Source organism: Embiotoca jacksoni, unplaced genomic scaffold (assembly GCF_022577435.1).
Source record: "Embiotoca jacksoni isolate LCO1_2020_lvr unplaced genomic scaffold, fEmbJac1.0.p SCAF_15, whole genome shotgun sequence".
NCBI classification, from domain to species: domain Eukaryota; kingdom Metazoa; phylum Chordata; class Actinopteri; family Embiotocidae; genus Embiotoca; species Embiotoca jacksoni.
Window position 1 is genome coordinate 3627859 of NW_027185285.1, and position 21459 is coordinate 3649317.

Here is a 21459-nt window from a genome sequence, read left to right on the forward strand (position 1 = left end):
CATGGAAGTGTTTGCTTGGAAATACTGAATTTATGCATTCTCACAAATGAAAACTGTTAAAAACATGATTTGATCAATAAAGGCCAGAGTTAAATCCTGAAATTACAATGTATTAGCCGATCTTCTTTTTTAACATATTTGTTTCAACTCTTCAGATCTCTCAATTCACCTCTTTCATTTATTTTTTTTACCCTGTCTGGAAGCTCACCATCTGTGCTCGACAACTCTTTTCTTGACTGTGTCTGTCTCATCACTCCATTGCTGCAAGTAATACGGTTTTGGCAGAGCTGACATGATGCCACTTGTGTGTCTGTTCAAAAGTGAGGGAGGCATGTGTTTTAAATTGAGCCATGCATAATGAATGAGAATCATTCTCCAATTTTTTTTTATCTAATTACAAGTTTAGCAGGGAACATAGTGTGTGTAGCAATTTTGGCACAACAATCCTTTCTTTGTTTTGGTACTTGACATATGGCATTAAAATTTAACCAGCAGGATGTGTCAATTTTGCATAAGCTATGTTCACCCTGTTTGTGGTCCACGATGCAACAAACACTGGGCTTGATAGTTTTAAGATGGTTTATGTATTTTCACTCCTGAATGATCTCAAGCTTTTTACTGGGGTGAAACAGAAAATAATGTACTCAGATTCATGGATTGAAATCCTAGAGGAGCCCTTTGGCAGCGAAGGGTTCCCAGAACTGACTTTATATGAGAGGAAAATAAAGAAGTCAAAACTAAAAATCAGCTTTAAGTAGCACAAAAGACCAAAGGCTTTAACTTGCTCATTGAATCTCTTACTTGCCTGTTTTGTTATCAGCCTCCACATAAACTGTTGAGGTTACAGAAACCACAAAGGTTAAAAAAAACAAAAAAGACCAACTGAAGCTTCACAGGAAATACATAAATTGCTCCTGCTTGTATGGACACAATTAATTCACTCTTTTGGACTTTTTGCATTTCTCAACTCCCTCTTACTATGTTACCAGTGCGAGGGAATTACAGAAGAACTAAATGAGTTAAGCCATCCATTCTAGTCAGCACTGGGAGGATGTTGTCGGCACCAAAAGAAAGTTGTTGACCAGGATTTAGTTCACTATGGAAATTCTTCAGACAGACATATCATTTTTTCCTGAACGTCTTCTTTTTCTTTGACAGAATAGTGTGTTCTTTAAACAATAAGGAATGCCATGTAAAGCTCTGCAGTGCTCCCCATGCCCTATCCATGTTTTTAATCCCTTACTTATCAGGATTTATTGCATTTCTCATTCAAAATTTCCAGATTCAATCAATACAGTATCTAACATTTCAAACTAATTCACCTCTTCTGACAAACGCAAGCTTTTTCATATATTCCAGCTTCTTTTAATCTAATGTCTTACCAGAGAGAAAGATGCTAAAGATTCAGTCATCAATGAAGTTAATTACTATTATAGGATTTTAAATGATAAATGAGACTTACCTTCGGATGAACTCTGGATTGTTTGGGACAGCTCAGAATAAATGAGAAAAAAAACAAATGTGCCTCTTGCCAGCATAAACTGCCTGATTTGCCACATTCAGTTATCACTATTGTCCACAGTTTTTTTGCTCCTGTTCCCCCTCGCTTTATTTCTTCTTGCCCCTCTGACAGTTCCTCTTTCTGTTTGGTCTGGCTTTCTCTATCTCTCTCCAGAGATTTGGCAGCTATTTTATCGCCTACATACTGGACCTGTATTTTCCATCCCTCTTCCCGGTCTCGATATTTTCCTTCCATCTATTCATCCCCTCTGCTGATCCTGTGGAGGAGAGTGGATCTCAGCCATCACTTAAGCTCTGCAGTATTGATCCACTGCTTGCTAAAATTGTTGAGCAGTCAGATTTAGAGTCAGCTGATATTTTCGTTCTCAAATTCTTAATGATCCTTCAGATGTTTTTCAAAACAAAAAGAGATTTTTACAATTCAGCTGGGACTATAATGATTATCTTTCACAGTTATTAGAGTTATCAGAGGAGTTTGGAAGAACATGATGATGATAAGGTGCTCTGACAAATATTTTAGATATAAAAATGATGTATCCGGGTAAAAAGGATGAGAATATAACCAAACGATATTTCAACATTGAATCTTCTCTGTAAATGTTTAAAGTGGAAATCTGCAATGATGGTTTGTACAGTACAGTAAATCATGTTTTCAGGCCTCCTTAAGTTTTTTTTTTTTTTACTATGTTTAATTCAAGAGCCAATTCGGAGACGTCAGGGTTGTTTAGACCTTCATGCCTGTGATCTCATAAACAGGAAGGAAGAGGATAGAAATCTCCCATTTCCTCTGAATTTGTAACTGTTTGGGTCTTTTAAGTCGACCAGGCAATTCCCCCTGTAAGACCTATGAAACAGGGAGTCAGACATGTAGGTGTAAAAAAAGGAAATGATCAATGCATGGGTTTGGCAATGATTTTCGTTTTTAACAGAACTTTGTTGAATAGTTTTGATTTTTGACACAAAGAACTACAATCAATGCCTCATGGTTATTTGCCCCCTTGGGACCAAGTGAACATTTGTGCCAGGTTCTCAAGATAAAGGTCAAGAGAATGACTCCTGAATGAATGAGAAAATATAATGCCTCCAGCAATGAGTATTTTATTCGCCATATTGAAATAGTTCATGGCCAGTGGTGGGAAGACCATTACACAGAGAGGTATATCAAAACATTTATTTAGCTTAAAGTAAAGAGAAAATATGAAAACACTTGAAAACTGTTAAATAAGTTGGAAAGACAAACAAATGTAAACTACACAGAGCAAAAGACCATTTTAACAAAACAGCATCATTTTGAAAAGTTCATGTGTGCTAAACGAGTGCTTACAACAGTACTAATATTCCAGAAGACAATAATAACTACAGTTATCTTTGAAACTCCAGTTTTGATACATTTATTATCTAAATTTGGTAAATAAACAAACTCTTTTTAAATATATAGATATAATATATGGAGCAGGAATGCAGTCAAATATAAAAACATATTGAATTGCCCAGCAATATATACATACACATATATTTCAAATACATTTCTGTCTCAACTGTTCTCATATTTTGGGTCATACTGCATCTAAATAAAAACAATTTAAAGACTGTGGAAAAAGAAAGTGCTTGCTTCAGAAATATCTCTTAGATTGTTGTTGCTGGTTGAATACAGTACCTACATTTCTCAACAAGCATTGTTGATTAAACACCTGATAAAACAGATCTCCACAATATCATCAGAAATTTGGTCCAAAATCAGTAAATATTTTTTCACGTGAAACAATGAAATCAATTTTGATTTATTTTCCTAAAATTAGTTTTCATTTGACAAAAACTTTAATAAAATAAATGATGGCATGAAATTGAAGCACATTATGGGCTTAAACCATGTGCCATTAACGTTGCTTTAATATAAAAATATTCCATTTTTGGTGACTATAATAATCTGTAAAATTGTAATACTGTCATATATATTTTGTCTGTTTGAACTAAATCCTTCATTTGTATTGGGTGACTATGATTTGAATCCAATAGTTTAAAATACAAAAGACCCATTTATCATAAAGAATGATATATTTACATAATTTTGCATTAAAACAAACAGGTGCGCTGGCTACAAATGGGCGGTGAGTTGCTGTCTGCATGTCTGAAATATCAGTCTTCAGCCAGTCAGACTTTTCTCCCAAGTCACTGTGTAGCTCCTCAGATGTGAGACTCTCCTGTGTCCTCGCTGCTCTTGGATGCCTGACAATGACGAGAGAAGCAGTTCAGTCATGTAAAACACTTTTATTACCAGGACAGGCTTTGCTTCACGATGCTCTTCACTTCACACCTCCTTAAATACCTCATCATCTTCAAACGCTGGAAAATAATTAGGTGTTTGCTTTTGGATGATGTTCAAAATTAAACTTTCAATGGCTTAACCCCATCAAGTGTCTAGCAGTCCCATTACAGATCAAATGTCCACATGCTGCCCACATGCATACTAAACGTCGTATTCAATCTTGCTCTGGCTTTGTGAGCAATGAGGGCCTCCCTTTTTCTTTTCTTTTTTAGCAAGGGTCACTATGACGGTGAAGTATAAATAACTGCTTACTTGTGCTTTGCTGGACTGGGTGTAACCGAGCTCAGAGTACTTCTTCTGAGGTGCAGAGCATCTGGACAGAATGTTTCCATACTCCTCCCTCACCTAAAAATCACAATGCACATTCAATTTGGTCACCAGAAGAGTGAGCCGAGCTTGTTCTTCAATTTTTAAGAGGCACATGACAAACCTGTTTGGAAAACAAACAGTGCATGACGAAGAGCATAACCCCCTGCAGGCTGCCAAAGATGGTGAACAGGTAAGACATGGCTATGGTGCTTTCCTCAAACTGGAAACAACCGAAGATCCACATGGTGCCCAACACGCACAGCTGTGCCACTGCAGTAATGGTGAATGCCCTGCAGGAGGCAGCAAAGATGCATATAGTTTTTTAACACTCTGACCTTTAACCTACATTGTTGGGGAATGAGGATGTTACAGTAAAAAAAGAGTAAATACATGGCTCACGTATGTAAATATATACAGTGTGTGTCTGCTTGTTGCAGGCAGCTTGTGTGTTGGAGGTGACTCACTTTATTTTCTGCAGGTTGTCCAGGTCAGGATTCAAACTTGAGAACTTTTGAGCCAGTTTCCACACAGTGATGAGAAAGAAGAAAATGTTTACCTGAAAGACAACAGAGAATAAGTTTAAAAACCAACAACTTAATGTCAATTTTTAAGGGTATCATTTACCCCAATAACCATTTTCTGACATACTTACAATGATGATGACACAGGCAGGGCCAACGAAACTCCAGATAGATTCCAAGTTCAGCCAACAACTGAAATGCATGTTGACAGTTTATTGAGCAGACTATATGTCAACATAACCTGACATTCAAGCTTGAATTGAAAATAAAAAAGGATGAATATCAGCAGAGGAAAGAGAGGGAACTTACTATCTCTTAGTGCCATAGCCCTTGGCATTAACCATGGCAGATATGGCAACAATTACAGCTGGGACTCCATAGCCGCCTGCCATCATATAGAGGGTTTTGAAGTTTGTGTTGAAGACCAGGATTACCATCCTGAAGAGCTGAATGCCCTCCAGACACATCCAGCAAAAGGCTGCCAGGTAGAAGAAATGCAGCATCCCTGCCACCACTGCACAGCCGACCTAATGGGGAGAGAGAGGATCAGGACGACAGCAGTGAAAAGGGGACAAAGAATGACACAAAAAAGTGTGTTGAAAGAAACGGGGAGAAACTACTTGCTGAGTTGTTGTTTATACATTTTCAGCACCCGCATGAATCATTCAGCAGCTGTGCTGTACCTTAGAATATATTACTCTGCTGTATTTCAGTGTGGCTAAAACTTTTACTGCATGCATCCGGGCAGCAAGCTGTTACGGTATTTACCCGGTTCTCTGTCTGAGAGATGCCTGCAAGGTAGATCAGGATAGCAATGAAGAGACTGATGCAGAGGTGCAGGTGCATGGTAGTTCTTGGACTTTGGATGGAGCGAATCATTGAGAACGTCAGGATGCAGATGAACAGGCAAAGCAGTGAAAGGGACAAGCCCACCCAGGTGATCAGCTGCAACTCAAACTTATCCTGTAGAGAGAGAAAAAGAGGTTACATTACAGTACACAGGAATGGACTGAAGTTTAAACTATAAATTCAGAAACATCATCTAGGTAAGAGAGTTAGAAACCTCTATATCATAGAGGGCCATGAGCACAGCAAAGCTGCTCAGATGGTGACATGAACACACAGTGTATTCCGGGTTGGACTCCACCATATTACACCCACGAGGAGACCATGCCCCCCCTTTCACTGAGAAGTCCCAGAATACACAGTGGGGAGTTTGATTTGACTGTAAAACAAATACACACAGAGATAATGGCTGTGATGTAATATTTGTCTTGCAGAGGTGAATAAAAATTGCACAATCTGAAACAAGCAAACACAATGAATAGTCTTTTCTCTACCTTTTTTAGGTGGGACAAAGTGAGTTTGACTGGCTCTTTGAGGTGGCTTGTGTTTCTGTTACTGACAGTGACAGTCACTACTTTGGAGTTTATCTTAAAGTGCTCATTCTCCTCTGGTTTCATCCCACCAAAGAAGCCATCTGCAGAGTCTTGCAGGTTTAAATAGCTCAGCAAGGACACTGTTGTAAAGCCTATTAAAATTACAACAAGACAACACTGGTTCAAGTGGACATTCATTGGAAGTCAGATATCTCATTGAAAATGGTTAAAAATGTGTTATATAGAGGCATGATAATTACCTGGGTAAATAGAAGGATCTCCAGCAGCTGTCTCCAACTGAATGTCCAGCTGAGTCTGGTTAACTGATAAAGTCCTCGCTCCTTGGGGTAAGACAGGCCCTTTATGTACCAGCAGCTCCAACTCTAGACCCAAATAGACAGATAAGTATTTTAAGAATGTGCTCTGCTTCTGTGGAATTTGAAATGTACCAGCTATTAGGAAAAAAACAACACTAGATTTCAATATGTGGAAACCCCTTAAAGAAGCAAATTGTTTTGATAATGAAAGAAAGGATAAATTATACATAATTGGATTTACTTTATGCTAATTTCTATCAAACCTGTGTGAGTGGAGGATCTATTTGCCCCGGGAGTATTTATGAAGGGTCCTATGAGCCTCAGAGTGTTCTCAACCAAGTACAGAAAGACGGAGACTTTCCTGTTATCGTTGAAGAGTCCACTGGACAAGAGCTCGTCGATCACAGACAGTAGTCTCTACAGACACAGGAGAGGAAGGGCGGAGGCAGCAACACAAGCGTGTGCAGGAAGAAACAAGGAACAGAGTTAGACCGAGGCAGACTTTCAGGCAGCACCTCAGGTCAACGTAAACAGTCAACCAAGGTTGTGCTCAGACATCTGAACACCATGTGACAGACCTAGAAGGCAGCAGAACTTCTTGTTTCTGCTCTGGTTGTGAATAACTCAAAGCTTTTTGTTGCATAATAAGATTGCATTTCTATTATAATTTACACTTTAAATTTGATCATTTATTTGTACCTGCAGTATGTCCTCTCCATCCAGCTCCTTTGAATTCTCACTCTCTGTTTGCTCCAGACATTTTTCTTCCAGATGCTTCACGAGATTTTGTGCTGTGAGGGATTTCTGGAAGTAGGACTTTGAGGAAAATGAAACAAAAGTGGTAAACAATGGGCATTTTAAATATGTACATAACTGTGATTAAACTGCTTCTTGTGCGTTACCTCATTCAGATTGTTCATATTTTTGAAAACATCACAGTCCAGTGCTGCGGAAACAGAACGTTTGATTGATTAAATGTATAGCTGATGAACACAGCCTTCCTGAACAAACACCAGTTTAGTAATGGATACTGGAAAAAGTTGAGTGCTTTTGTGCTCTTACCGGTACAGTGAGACTTTTTGTTGCCATAGTTAGTGAACCCTGCGTGGCATGCACAGTAATGGCCGCCTGCTCCACGGTGGCAGGTTCCATTTCCGCAGATTGTCTTATCAATCGTACATATGTCTAAAATGGAAACAAATCAGGGACAGGAAAATGGTCACACTGCGTGCTTCAGTCAGTGCCAATGGAACAATAAATATCCTGGTGCACTATGAGCTTCATATACAAACTGGTGCTGGCTAGGATTTAAAGATAATAATGAGCCAAACAAAAAAAACTAAAGCGACAAGTTAAATTAGTAGATCTGACTTACTGAACTTCTTCAATTATTTTATAAAACAATGTGAGACTCACTACTTGATTAAATAACTTATAGGAATGTAAGTATTTTGCAGCATTTTTTTCATAGCCCTGACCTTCACATGTCTCCAGATTCCCAGTGAAGTGTGATTTGCCAGATTTCAGTCCAAAGCCAGCCTCACAGACACAGCTATAACCGCCTTGAGTGTTGATGCAGGATGCACTCTGACCACAAACTTTTTCTTCTTGACACTCGTCAATATCTAGATGAGCAGGAGGAAGAGATGTAAAGTTAGCTTGAAACGGAAACCGTCGATCAGCCATCACTTTAAACACAAAAGAAATGTCACTAACACTGCAGCACATGAAGAGAACATGTCACCTCTGCATGTAACATTGTCACCATGAACAAAACTCTCCGCTCCAGTAGTAGAAACAAATCCATCATCACAAATGCAGGAATAATTTGGAACTGCGTTGAAACACGTTGCGTTAGGTCCACAGATGACTGTGTTGTCCAGACATTCATTGATATCTTAAAGCAAAATATTAAGACAGAACTTTAATATTTAACTGCAGATAAACTTTCATCAAATGTGAATCAGAGTATGTGCAAATTGTGATGACTTACCTGAACACACCACAGAACTTCCAGTTGAAAGATTCTCAGTATCGGGTGATGATATGAAACCATCAGCACACTGGCAGTAGAAGCTGCCATTTGTGTTCAGACAGCGTGCATTTTCTCCACATTTCCCAACATCATCTGGATAGTCCTCCTCTTCAGCACATTCGTCATAATCTGAAGCAAGGAAACAGGAATATGAAAAAGATGGATATGACATAAATGGGTACTTAAGTGTATACTGCACTGGATTTGAAACTGAAAATGGCCTGTCAGTGTTTTTTTCATGTTTGACAAAAAAAAGGTGATCAAATTTCAAATGCAAATTTTATATATTATTTCACAACCACACTATGAACAGTATCTCTATTATCTAAAGATGCATGCATGCAGAAACATGTATGTTTTGCCAAAACTGATTAAATACAAAATAAGTTTGTTTTTCATACCAATGCATATTTGTTTCGCCCACTTAAATCCTATTGGGCAGGTTGGTCTCGACAGGACCATGACGAGGGAAAGGAACAGAGCTGAAAATCAAACAGGGAATTGTCAGTCTACAGTAAAGTTTGTTACCTCTTAAACATTATGTAATCTAATTTATTGTCATTATCATATATTTTAATGTTGCTACCAGGAAATTAAAGCATCCATTTGATCACATAAATGACACCAGAAATGCTCTGGGTTTTTAAAAAAGCTCAGCAAAAAAGGTGAAGGACCTCATATTCTATACTCATTTCCTCAGATTGTTCCAACAGCATCTGTGTCGTAAAACAAAATGATCAGCATATGGGTGTCTGGAGAACTTTGCTTCCCATGTGAGGAAACATCAGCTGGCACGGCACAAGCACAAAATAGCATTATATGTACAGGCTGTGAGAGTGCAGAGTCAGGATTTCCTGAATGACACAAGATGGGTGTGACATACAGGAAGTATAGTTCCATTATAGTGTTTTACATGATCAGTATGTCAAATTCATTATGAGCCTTGAAATAAGTCAGTAATTCATGGTTGTCAGTTCCTTCTGCTGAGGTATATGCTGTGACATAATGTTTTAATTTAATTCCTTCTTTGGCTTAAAAAAAACAACCTCCTTCAGCATTTCCACTGTTTTTTCGTTTGGAAGGAAATAGACGCCAATAAAAACTGTTGGCTCCTGATGCAGAACTCCCACTCCCAAGTACAGCACAGTGCAGTACAGCATCTTTTTGGTGATCTGGGAGAACATGACCATTTAATTACTAATTTAATGAGATTTAGAACAGTGTGCTATTATTATTATTGCACAGAGGACCACTATTATATTATGAACTTAAAGTGATATTTATACACTATGAGCTCATCTCACAGCACCCATGTTACTTTCTGCCTGATAGTGACCACAGTTACACAATGCTGCTCTCAGAGAAAGAAGTGTTGTGTTGCCATGCCACCAAATAACAACAGTGAAACTACTGCAAACCACAGAAAATGTTCATAATGTCATAATTCAAATCTTAATCTGCATATTTCTTACTAAAGACTATTTCTTCTGAAGACAACCTTTATCTGTATCCTGTTGTCAGCTATCCATAAATATAGTATAGTGCGTTTTTTGAAGAAAAGCTGCAGTGCTCACAATCTAATTTTCTTTCTTTTTCTTCTAATTCATTTGAGCGCTCTCCCACAGCCAGGCTTCAGGCTCTGTCTGCTGCAGCAGGGCTCAAATTAATGACCGTAACAGTTTTCACCATTATAATTTTACCAGTTGGACTATTTATAAGATTTCTGGCTGATTTTATTATAGTGAAAAGCTACCAAACAAAGTAATAAAAGAGGGAGTTTAGAAATAGACAGTACAGTAAAACTGACTTGAATATTACTAATCTTTAATCCACTTTTAGTTGAGTGATGTAGTATATTTAAAACTAAAACTGTCAAAAATCATGTCTTTTTTTAAAGTCTAAAACATCACCCCAAGTTTGAAGTCATACAAGACACACATCAATTCCAATTCTTAAAAGTTTGTAGGTTACTGAGTTACTTGGTTTCCTTTCTTAGAGCACAGAACATTTCTTAACTCTCTCAAAACAGATGTTTTTCCATTCCAGCTGTGCAAGCATATGACAGATGTGACTCACCCAGTACCAGGAGGGTCCACCTGCCCGTCATGATGAAGAAGCACGGAGTCCAGAAATGTATAATGAAAGTTAAAACAACCAAAACATAAACCTGAGAATTACATTCAGGTGATCCAGATTGTTTTCTTATTGTCTTCTCAACTTTTTGAAAGGTCCCCCAGTTCTTTCTCTAAATTAAGAAATGTAAAAGGGGAAAAATTAATCTGAATCCACCAGTCAAGTTTATGGATATGGAAAAAAGTAGCTACAGTATACCACCAAGTAAAATGTATTTAAAAAAAAAAAAAAAAGAAATCTCAAATAAGATCCCTTAAAGTACAGAATGACCTCTCCTGTTTCTCTCTTTCCGTCTCTCCCTTTGAATCTTCATCTGCTCTCAGTACTGAGGTGACATCCTGAGATTGCTAGTTTTGAAGGAGGGAGTTTTCTCCCCCCACCCCCCTCTCTCTCTCTCTCGCGCTCTCTCTCTCTCTCTCTCTCTCTCTCTCTCTCTCTCTCTCTCTCTCTCTCTCTCTCTCTCTTCTCTCTCTCTGAATAGCACCCCAGATGCAGAAATTATTTATCAGCAACTATGGTTGCTGTAGGGTGGGGTAATGGGGACAGGACGTAGTCATGTCACTCGATTCCAGATCCATGCCAGCTTCTTTACAGTGTTTTTGTAGGTTATTAATGTCTCTCCTGCTGTCTTTGTTCATCTCTGTTTCTCCTGTTGGACTCTGTGCTCGGTAGACCAACAGGGTTAAGAGGAATTTAGATGGTCAGATGTTCATTGTTTTACAGAGTCCTGCCGGCTGGTACACTCCCATAGGCACACAGCCTGCTGACTATGACGATGACATACATATGGCTTTTGCTTCTGGGTGACTCTGTCTGAGACAATGTAACAATGGTAGCAATGTTGAGCCTCATTTGGCATAACCTAACGAAAGAAACCATCTAATTTCTGTTCTTGTTGTTCACAGTGGAGTATAGCCGGTATGTAATTCCCCTTTCCCTGAAGAAAAACATACTGTACTTCTATTCAATGAAGGGGCAGATGAAGCAAATTGCTAGGTTCATGGATAAATGCTTAAAACCTACAAAAATACGCTGTCTGTTGTGAACCAAGTTCTTTATCACAAGTTCAACAAAGTATTTCACAAATACAGTATAAAGTGTTGAGGAGGAAATAAGTTCTTTCTCATACTTTTTTGATGTACTTTTTTTTTTTTTTTTTTTTTTTTTAAATCATTTCAGTGATGTACGTCTGAGTCACAAGATGTCATCGCTAGATGAAAATTGTGTGGGCTGACTTGAGCTGTGAAAATCGGAGGACATGGTGTCATGCGGTTCAAGAGACCGATTTAATGAAACAAAACAAATTGAGTTGTTTGAGTTGCAACTTTTCTTGTTTCCAGTTCACAGCTGCGAGGTTATTTTCAGTCCTCAAAACAGTATACAGAGGCTAACTGACCGGCAGAGTGGTTACATTTCACAGTTTTAAACAATGAGTTGGGCTTAGAGCTTTGTGGGGCTGAGAACATGGAGATGACAGACAGCAGGCCCTGAGGGACTGCTGGTATATCACACTGCTTGCCCAGACAGATTTAGAAATGTCCTGACATTAGCATGACCTATTAAAAAACACTTGCCTATAAGTGTCTGTGAACTGAAATGATTTAAAAAAAAAAAAAGAAAAAAAAGATGATTCATTTATTCTACCAGTGACTTGGTTAACAAAGGGTTTTTGGTGCACACTCTAGTCTGATCTGAGATATTACTCTGAGAATCAAAGAGGTCATATTTAATCTTGAGAAACAAATTCTAAAATGATCTTTTTTTAAAATATTCAAACTTTGCAGGTTCTTTCAAAAGAAGTTACCGTCATACACAGGAAAACAACGTATGGTGACTGACCATGTAGTTGTACAGCTCAGCCTCTGTATTGCAGCTGTTAGATTGGGCACATATTGAAGGATGAGTCTTTGTTCTAAAGACGCTATGAATAACAGCATGATGTGTTAAAGTTACTCTGGGGAGAGATTCAAAATGACCTTGTAGGAGAAAAGGTCAAACATTCAAAAACCTTAGTCAAAAAGCCAGTACAAAAATGAATGGAGCTGAACACCGACACAAACAGGCAAAACAGGAATTGAACACTTTTACACAAACAGGAAACTAAAATAAGGTGGTATCCAAAAAGGCCAGTAGGAAGAACACAATGCGATTATCTGAAATTAAGAAAATGGAGGTACAAACTTTTCCTCCAGAACAGAAACTATTTAAATACACAGGAATGAGGACGTAGGGCAAAAACATCAAATTGACATGGAGAGAGGGGTACACTGACTGAACGCACTAAGAGCAGGACAACGAGGGTCAGATGAAACTTATCACAGCGCAGTTAATAGTCACAGAGGTGGGAAACACAGCAGGGCAAGAAGTGAAGTCATAAAATAAAACAGGAAATATTAAGGAAAGGAAAACAAAAAGAGAAAGGCATGAAATATGACAGGGACCATGACATGAAGCATAATGTAACTTTAAGAAAGCAATAACCACTTTTACAAAGACAACATGTATGTACTGCACACAGAATAAAAAGTAGAACTAGACATGATCCACCAGATGAAGATTTTCGACTGGAGAATACTACAATAGATCATGCATTACGTAAAATGGGCAATGATTTTCAATGCCTTTGGGCTTGAGCCCACAGCACACGCTGTGCAGTCCTAATGGCAAGGATAAAAAGAAGGTTTGAAGAAACACTACTGCCCTTTTTTCTTTACATAGAGGGAGCAAAATGCACTTTATTTACAGTATCATTACAAGTCATTGCAGCGAATGAACACATCATTCACATCAATAAGATGTCGTATTTAAACTGAGTGATGTGACTGGCCCATATCATGGTCAATGTCAGGCTCTGGGTATGTGTTTCTGGGGAGGGATATTATCTGCACTGCTCATTTAAATCGGTGCCTTGGATGGTAAATCCTTGCAAGAAGTAATGAGGTCAAAGCCCAGACAACGAGTATCACCTTTGTACATACTCTGTATTCAAATGATGAATCCGTTCCACTTGAGTTGGCCGACCGTCTTGCTACAGTTTAATTATGGCTTCTTTTTCAAAGAGTGATTTCCAGCCAGTATGATCATGGCAGGCCTCCAGGCCTTATCCTGTTACCTTGAGACCTTCTTCCTGCCCATACTGAGATAGTGTACATATAGAGTTTTGATTTTTTTTTTGTGTGTGTTGGCTCTGTTTGTTTTCTTTTTGTTTCTTTCTGAAATCTCAAACAATGATGAAGGACCTCAATGTGGCCCAGCTGTCTCAACAACTTCCTGACAAACCCTGAACAAAAAGGTCAGAATTGAATCTGAGCAGTCTGGTCTCACTGCTGTCTGTGTCTGGCAAGAATGACTGATACTTATTTTTCAAAGAAAGCTGTACATCACTGAATATTTCCAGTGCTGGCACACTGATGATGTCACTATGATGTCTGCTGCAGTGTGGAATAATGTTGAAGTCCGTCCACTTGTACAATTACATGGCCAGTAAAAGTGACTTCAATAACGGTTAAGAATGACCATTATATCTTCCCCTTGCACCACTGGTCATGGTCTAACCAGCTAGAAAATATATTTTTTAAAAGCTTGTGAAAATGTTTTGAAAATAGCTGAATGGCACAACCTGGAAAAAGTATTGGGCCACCACACCATGTGTGAAGTATTCACCTTTTAGTGGTTGGCTTGTGGTTAAGCAATTTGCTGGCCTTTTAGTTTACAAACCACATGGGTATTGCTGACGCAGCTTGCACGTCTTGTTTGGATGGCAGCAAGACAAAGATGGACTTAGTAGTAAAGTAAAGACAGCATGCCAAACTCTCTTTCTTCTTTTCAATTTGAAACTCGGAAACTTAGGAAACTATGGATGTACGTAAGACATCCAAAATGGTTCTTTCGATAATATTTCCATTTCCTTTTTTTCTCACTTCTGCTTCCCTTTTTTTTTTTACAAGTGCCCCAGCCCAGTTGCTTTACATATGCCTTAATGAACATTTTCTCAGGCACCGATGGCTGGATTTTTCACTGCAAAAAAGAGGCAAAAAAGTGCATTTAATTACCAATGCTACTATCTCAACATATGCATGCACATTTGAATGTTCTCAATGTGCCTGCATGGGTTTTCTCCACCCACTGTCTAAAGATTTTTTTTTCTAAAATCAGATGTGAATGTGAGCTTGAATTCTCTGTTGTCTGTCTTTGTGTGTTGGCCCTGTAATGGACTGACGGCCTTCACCCAAAGTCAGCCGGGATAGGCTCCTAAGTGAGCATGTACTGGTTAAAGTGGGTGTAGATGATGGATAGATGATTGCAAATCCTGTGGTGGATCCTTCTTTGTGTGTAAAACCAGAGTAAATTGAATCCTTGTCAACAGAACCCCGAACCTGTTCAACCTGCACGAGATCAGAGAAGCTTGATTTCTACATATTTTACCTCCCACGATTATCTCATAATTTTTACTGACATTATATATATATTTTTTATTGAATCACTTGTCCTATCGAGATAGTGAATTTTGTGAATACTTCCTTTCCTTTAGTCTATAATCAAGCTACTTTCATAAAGTGCGCCACACTTTATACGATGTGTAACATAATTCTGAGAGGATGTACAAGCGATGACAAACTGATAATTCTGGTTCTGTGGTTTCCTCTCTTTTTTTAATTTGATGGTGTCAAATTTTATGGTATGTTTCCAAAAGTCGGTCAACACCTGCTGAACACTAAAGTATGAAGCAGAATCTATAAAGTTTAATTGACTGTTTATCACAAAAGATGTGAAATACAATGTATTTTAATGTGTATGGGTGTTGAATATTATTCAGAATGACACAAAAAAACAAATCAGCTTTTGAATGCAGCGTTCAACACCCTCTCTGCCTCTACAGTACCTTGTTACAATATGTGCAAAATGACATTTCCCTTATATAGCTGTGAAAAAATAGTTCTCTTGCATATAGAGGAACTGGTGATCACACCTTCTGAGCTGAACCTTTAGGGCTGACAAAACAGAAGTGTAAAAAAAAAAGAAAAGTTTTGTGTAGCTGCTTATATTAAGTTGACAACTTCCTTGTGTTCTTTGTTTCATTTGTATACAAAATAGCTGTACTTGCTGTTCTTTTTGGTGAGATACTTCAGACACCTAAAATATAATAATTGGTGTGAAAAAGGGAATTAAAGCAAGGTATGAGGAAGATGCTAACAAATTTATGAATTTCATTTGTATTTGATCTCTGGTGTGAAGAAAGCCCTTGCTTGTAAATGTTAAGGCAATCACACCCAGAGGCTTACTCAATAAAGTTCTAAATTTAAGGCCTGTTTAAGGCCAAATCATTTTATGACCCCACAAATTCACTTTTTTTGAGCTTACACAAATAAAACAACTCAAATTTTCAAAAGGTTTTTAATCCACTATGTTTAGGCAACACCCTTCAAAGCTATAAGATTTTGCTCTACTTAGTGCCAACTCAAAATGGTGTTGCTGCTCACTTTGAATGTCTTGGTGAAATGGCATCACCGAGTGGAGGAAAGTAGGTACTACACCACCACCCAGTGAGATTTCCCTGTAAATTAAACTGCAAATGTTGGAGACATAGTGGATGCCATTATCTCAGTTGTTTCATTTTAATCTCTGGTGCACATTTCTCCTCTGTACCACCTTGTTTTTTTTTTATTCTTACATTCAATGGATGTAGATGCAATAAATATATCATGCCAGGCAATTTACACATTTGTTTACTTTAATATTGTGAAAATTCTTCTGGGTGGTGCAGATTAGGGCAGTCAATTTCTCAGTAGAGACCATGTTAGATGAGAGATCATTTTCAGGGCTGAGAATTAGTCTTATCAGGTGCAATGTGGGGCAACAATTTGCCTCCTGTTATTGGTTTGGAAATTAAGATGTATCCACCAACTCAGCAAATTCAGCAAGTTTAAGGGAAACTCCTAAAGATGCTTACTTGAGCATTTTGGACACGGTGCTGGTTCACATGTACAGTACCAAAGCCACAGGGGTGCTTTGGGGCAAATGATCAAACCATGTTTAATGTTAACAGGAAAATACTTGCACTGCAACACCCTCTCTTACCACCCAGGTTCAAAGGGGGATTTCTTAGACCGGGTTGGTTTTGGTCATATTCGATGAAATTATTAGACAGTTCTGAGAATCTCACGACTCAGGTTACATTTTCTATCATAATTTCAGCTCTTACTTTTTTTTTTTTTATCAGGCCATTGTTCAGTATCATTGTGGACCTTTCCCAATCACAATCGCGTGTGTCTACTCAAGGACAACATGAACAATTGCAGCCTCCTCTGTTTTAGTAAGCGTACATTTAATTTGAAGACTTTTCTTTAATCAGTCACACATTGGTCAATTTTGTCACTTGATTTGTGGAATTTTCCCTGATTATGTGGAGTCCACACCACAGTAACAATACGAGAAGAGTGGAAAACGATTAATTAACCATAATAATCATATTCAAACATTTGCAGGGCCTCATTTTCACCTCTGTTGCAACTGAAGAAAGTAATCCAATTTACTCTTAACACTTTTTGTGTACACTTTTTTGAAATCGGTATCTTTTTTCTTGCCATGTTGTACCACGAGTCACATGAAAAGTCTTGCAAAACATGTGCGAAGGAAACAAAAGGGATCCACGTTAACAGCTGCAGCAGTGAAGAAGCTGCAATGGTGCGTCTGTGGCCGCAAGAGGGCAGAGTTCTGAATTCAACGCTCCACCTGGTGAACACACTCAATCAAACACACCCACGATGTTGCTCTGACCAACAGGTGCATGCCCGGCCTACAGGAGGCTCGTTCGGACAGGTGAAGAAACATCGATGTAACACTCTTCAGAGGAGAACGTCAACAACCACGGTGCTGCAACGCGTGTTGTGTGTGTATTTTGTGCAGGCTCTTTGTTTGCTTTTATTTGTGAGCTTCTCTCGAAGTTACATTGCTGGTTATGTATCTGCTGTCTGCATGGGTGACTATTTCTATCAGTGCTTGTTGCATCTGCTGCAATGTCAATACTCATTTTTTTTTCTTGTTGTCGGTCAAATTGTATTTAACTGTCCGAGTTGTGTCCTCTTAATTCCGGTTGTCTAATCTGCAGAAGGCAGCTGTAGTTGTGCTTGGTGGGTTCTGACCCTCGGGAACTTTGAGGTTCCTCTATGTTGACATGTTAATGCACTTTACTTTGCAGTCTAAACGTGTTCTTTCATTTAATAGATATGCCTCACAGCATTACCATCATCATTGTCTTCCCTCACCCCACTCTTGGTGTAACTATACTCGAGTAAGGCTAATTTTGCTTTTATTTAAGTAGATTATACGTTTACGACCACTCAAGTGGTCTTATTATTTTTGCAACTTTAATAACTTGCCCACATTTGAAAAAGCAGTCTGTTTTGGCCTTTTCAGCAGTCTTTCTACCTTCCCTCCTCCATGCTGAGATTCAACGTTGAAGACTGTCATTTAGTGTTAATAGAGAGCTGCACAGAGTGGCAGATGCCCTTTTAATTCCCCACAGAGCGATTGAACTGGACTCCGTCTAATTTGCTCCAAGGCACCCAGGCGCCCACTGAGAAGTGCATGTGGATGAATTTTGAATCATTTTACAATGCAGTCTGGCCTGAATAATCAGTTCTCTTCGACCACAAATTCGAGACAAGACGCATATTGCCCGGCGGTGTCATTATCAGGGCAGGGAAGAGATGCTGTCTTTTTGTTCCTTTACGAAATCAGCCAGGTCTGCTGGATCATTTGCAAACTGAGCACCAGAGAGAGTACAAAACTTCAATTCATACCCAAACCAACAACAGTCACTTCTTGTGTGTAAATGTGTGCACAGTGATGTGGCCGTACACAATCTACCTTGTATTTATCCAAGAGAGCTCGTGTATGTCACAGGCCTCAGAGGTCCCGCTCTGTCCCTGAGATGACTCCAGGAGAAAACACCGCAAAGTTCACCTCCATTTCTCCTTGCCTCGGGCAAAGGCCAAACACCTCCTGTGCTTGGATGAGGTTGAAGACATGTAATTCGTCTGCCTTACCACAGTAGTTGCCCTGAATGCATGTTGAGGAATAACTACACTAGACAGCAAGAAGTACAGATTGGTTGGTAGTGATGCTGAGGAGGAGAAATCTAGAAAAATACCTACCTGGAACAATGTCTTAATGTTGTCAATGACAACAACCAGCAGTCCTGTTTAGTTAATATTAATGGCGTTTAATTTGATAGAGAAACACAACAATTATTCTTGACCAGGTTTTTAAACACATTCTCTACTTTCCTCGCTAACCCTATTGATATCTGAGGTCTCGATGCAGTTTGCAGATTCAAGGCAAGAGTACACTATCTTGGACGAGTGTATTATGTTTAGATATATCAGTAATCATGTTAATGGAAACACTCCCAGACATTATAGCACCCTCATTAAAGCTGTCAGATCCTATTGCTGCACCCACAGTTGTGTGTTATGTGTGGTTTATTGCATTATATTTCTGAAAATATTTCATGAAGTACTGTTTACTAAAGTCTATGAGGGGATTAGGCAGATTAACTTGGAGAAAGTTATACTTTATGAGGCCCATTTGATTCGCAGTGGTTGAAGGATGGTAGTTTAGGGCTTTTTAATGGTTAATAATGAGGATATTTACTGAGCCAACTGAATACGGTAACTACTCTGTTTTTGTAGTGGGCAAAGCCTTTGAAAAAAATACTGTCAGGAGTTGCCAAATTCTGTGCAGAGTGTCGATTAAATGTGATTATATTATTTTTGGTCATATTAATGGGAATCTATGCAAATAAGTGGTGTATTTGAAGCCACACTGAACCACTAACAGCTCAGCAGTTGCATACTACAGAGCACTGATGTCTGTGGCTAATGTGGATTTAAGCATTCATTGCTGTCAGCACCGAGCTTTGAGACAGCCCATTTGTCCCAAAGTGAGCCCATCTAGACCAATTCAACATCACTAAGTTAATAATCATAGACGGATGTTCTTCATATTGCATGAAACGCGTTCCAACTTGATGTCATCATTTGATTGCAAGTGTTTACAGCACCAATGTAAATGTGTTTTTGAGGAGAATGAATAAACAAAAAGCTGCAGGGCTGCTCATGGGATGATACTAGCGATTAATATAATAGCCTTATTGCAGCATCTTCAGTAATGTTCATAACTTCATACGTCGAGTCCATTTGTGCATGCATATCAACGGAGTTGCTTTTAGGAGTCGTGCATGCAAAAGTGTTGAGATCCATCAGAGTGCTCAGGCTAAAATGTTCTGCTTGTACTATAAGAATCGGAGTGCACTGGAAATATAGTTGAGTAAGAAAGTCCTGAAACTGCTCAAATGTGGAATCCACCAGAAGTTATTGCTAAAGATAAATGACCCACTTTATAGGATCACTTATTATATTCAATACAAACAAAAAGGCAGCAAGTTTTAAGGTTGTGTCTGGGTTGTTTTCCTTATTCTGCTTCTCCGTTCTAATACAAACCTTGATTTATGAGCAAAATGTGCAGTAAACGTTTGGCAATTAGTGCGAGCAGAGACTACTGTAAGTACACTAGTTGCAGTCCCAAATCCCAGACCTCAGTTTTGAAGCCGTATGGGCAATCTGTTTGTGTAAGCATTTTACAATTCCTTTTGAACTCGCATCTAAGACGTGCAGGTTTGTTGATGTTTTTGCACATTTGTTTCCAACTGCTGTGCAAGCGCTGCATGTATTTTTCTGTGTACAATTAATAGAGAATAATTTATTCAGACATCGACACTTGTCAGACGAATTGCTTTTGGAGTTGTCTGGAGAACAACAATGGCGCATTTCTGTCTCATCAGTGTGTTTTATCTGAGAAAGGTGCAGTGGTGCTTTTGTTGTGCGATGACAACTGACATGTTTTGAAACTCTAAAATAATTCAAAGGCTGTAAACTCTACAAATCATAGATCAAATTCAGTCTCCGAGTTGGGGAATGGTGAAAGAGTTTTGGAGTTTTATCGGTGCTGCTCAAAATCAGGTTGTGCATTCCAGTTTAGCTTCAGTCAGGGCTGAGTTTGCAGAGAGCTCCTGCTGTAAATGAAAAACTAGATAAAGCAGAATTTGGTCAAGTGGCTACAAATGGTTTAGCTTGTTGTGCTGACAATCAGCCAGCAGGATGCACTGCAGCCCCATCACGCGCCAACTTTAATGTCGGGAAAACTATCACGCTGTAAAGCACCATTTCAGCGAGTCTGAGATGAATATTTATGTGTGTGGGAAAATGAATACCATTTTTCATATAAATGAATATCTGTACTCAAATTAGAGGTTGGAGAAATGGCAGAGATTATCTTGTTGCTTAATACTTAATTGAAGCCAGCTTCTAATTAGCTTAGCTATTATCAACCAACTTAGGAACAATGCCAGATTTCTGAAAGTTTTCAACATGGCGAGAGTAGAATTTCGCCCTGAGAAATAAATTTAAAGCTACCGCATTATGAGAAATTGTAATCTGTGTCCTCTTGTCACAGCCTCAACCACTGTGACCTCTTTTTAATTCTCATCCTGCTCAACATTAATTTAGCTAAGAGCGAGATTTCTGAATTAATGTTCCTTCATTCCCTTTTCCTACTGTGTCACCTTCATTACATGCAACGTAAGTGCTGGGTGTCTGAACCTCTCGCAAGCCAATTGGAAGTTCACTGTGCCATATAGCTGCAGCGAATTTTCCTCACTTTATTTCTGAATGCTGTGCTGGCTGAGACAAATGACACAACGTTTGTTACACAGAATGGAGATGTGCTTTGAGCATTTGGGCTGTGAATGGACTCCCCCGTGGTTTTTGTAAGAGTGTAATTCCTTTGGTGGTGTCTGCACTGCACGCTGGTGGCAGCTCCGATTGTGGCCGTACTGCGTTGCTGCCAGTGTGAATGA

At 38.8% G+C, this 21459-nt stretch overlaps 1 protein-coding gene across 1 annotated transcript; it reads right to left on the reverse strand.

The window, feature by feature from the left end:
* Positions 1–2678: 2678 nt before the first annotated feature.
* On the reverse strand, positions 2679–10958 carry LOC138197895 (adhesion G protein-coupled receptor E5). Its single transcript, XM_069148909.1, has 19 exons — positions 10485–10958; positions 8810–8890; positions 8367–8537; positions 8118–8270; positions 7852–7998; positions 7436–7558; positions 7276–7319; positions 7073–7189; positions 6637–6790; positions 6317–6439; positions 6018–6208; positions 5741–5902; positions 5446–5640; positions 4987–5204; positions 4809–4869; positions 4621–4712; positions 4278–4446; positions 4100–4192; positions 2679–3747 (listed from the first exon to the last, which is right to left on the reverse strand). The coding sequence occupies exons 1-19, from the start codon at positions 10513–10515 to the stop codon at positions 3706–3708; spliced, it is 2367 nt and encodes a 788-aa protein (XP_069005010.1). The 5' UTR covers positions 10516–10958; the 3' UTR covers positions 2679–3705.
* Positions 10959–21459: the final 10501 nt, after the last annotated feature.

What these genes read in the sequence shown, in the direction of transcription:
- LOC138197895 (XM_069148909.1), bottom strand. Translation starts at nt 10,515, where the DNA reads ATGACGGGCAGGTGGACCCTCCTGGTACTGG. An exon ending in GACAACCTGCAGAAAATAAA is followed by an intron (nt 4,447 to 4,620) that starts GTGAGTCACCTC and finishes TGCCTCCTGCAG; the next exon opens with GGCATTCACCATTACTGCAG. An exon ending in ACTGTTTGTTTTCCAAACAG is followed by an intron (nt 4,193 to 4,277) that starts GTTTGTCATGTG and finishes TGTGATTTTTAG; the next exon opens with GTGAGGGAGGAGTATGGAAA.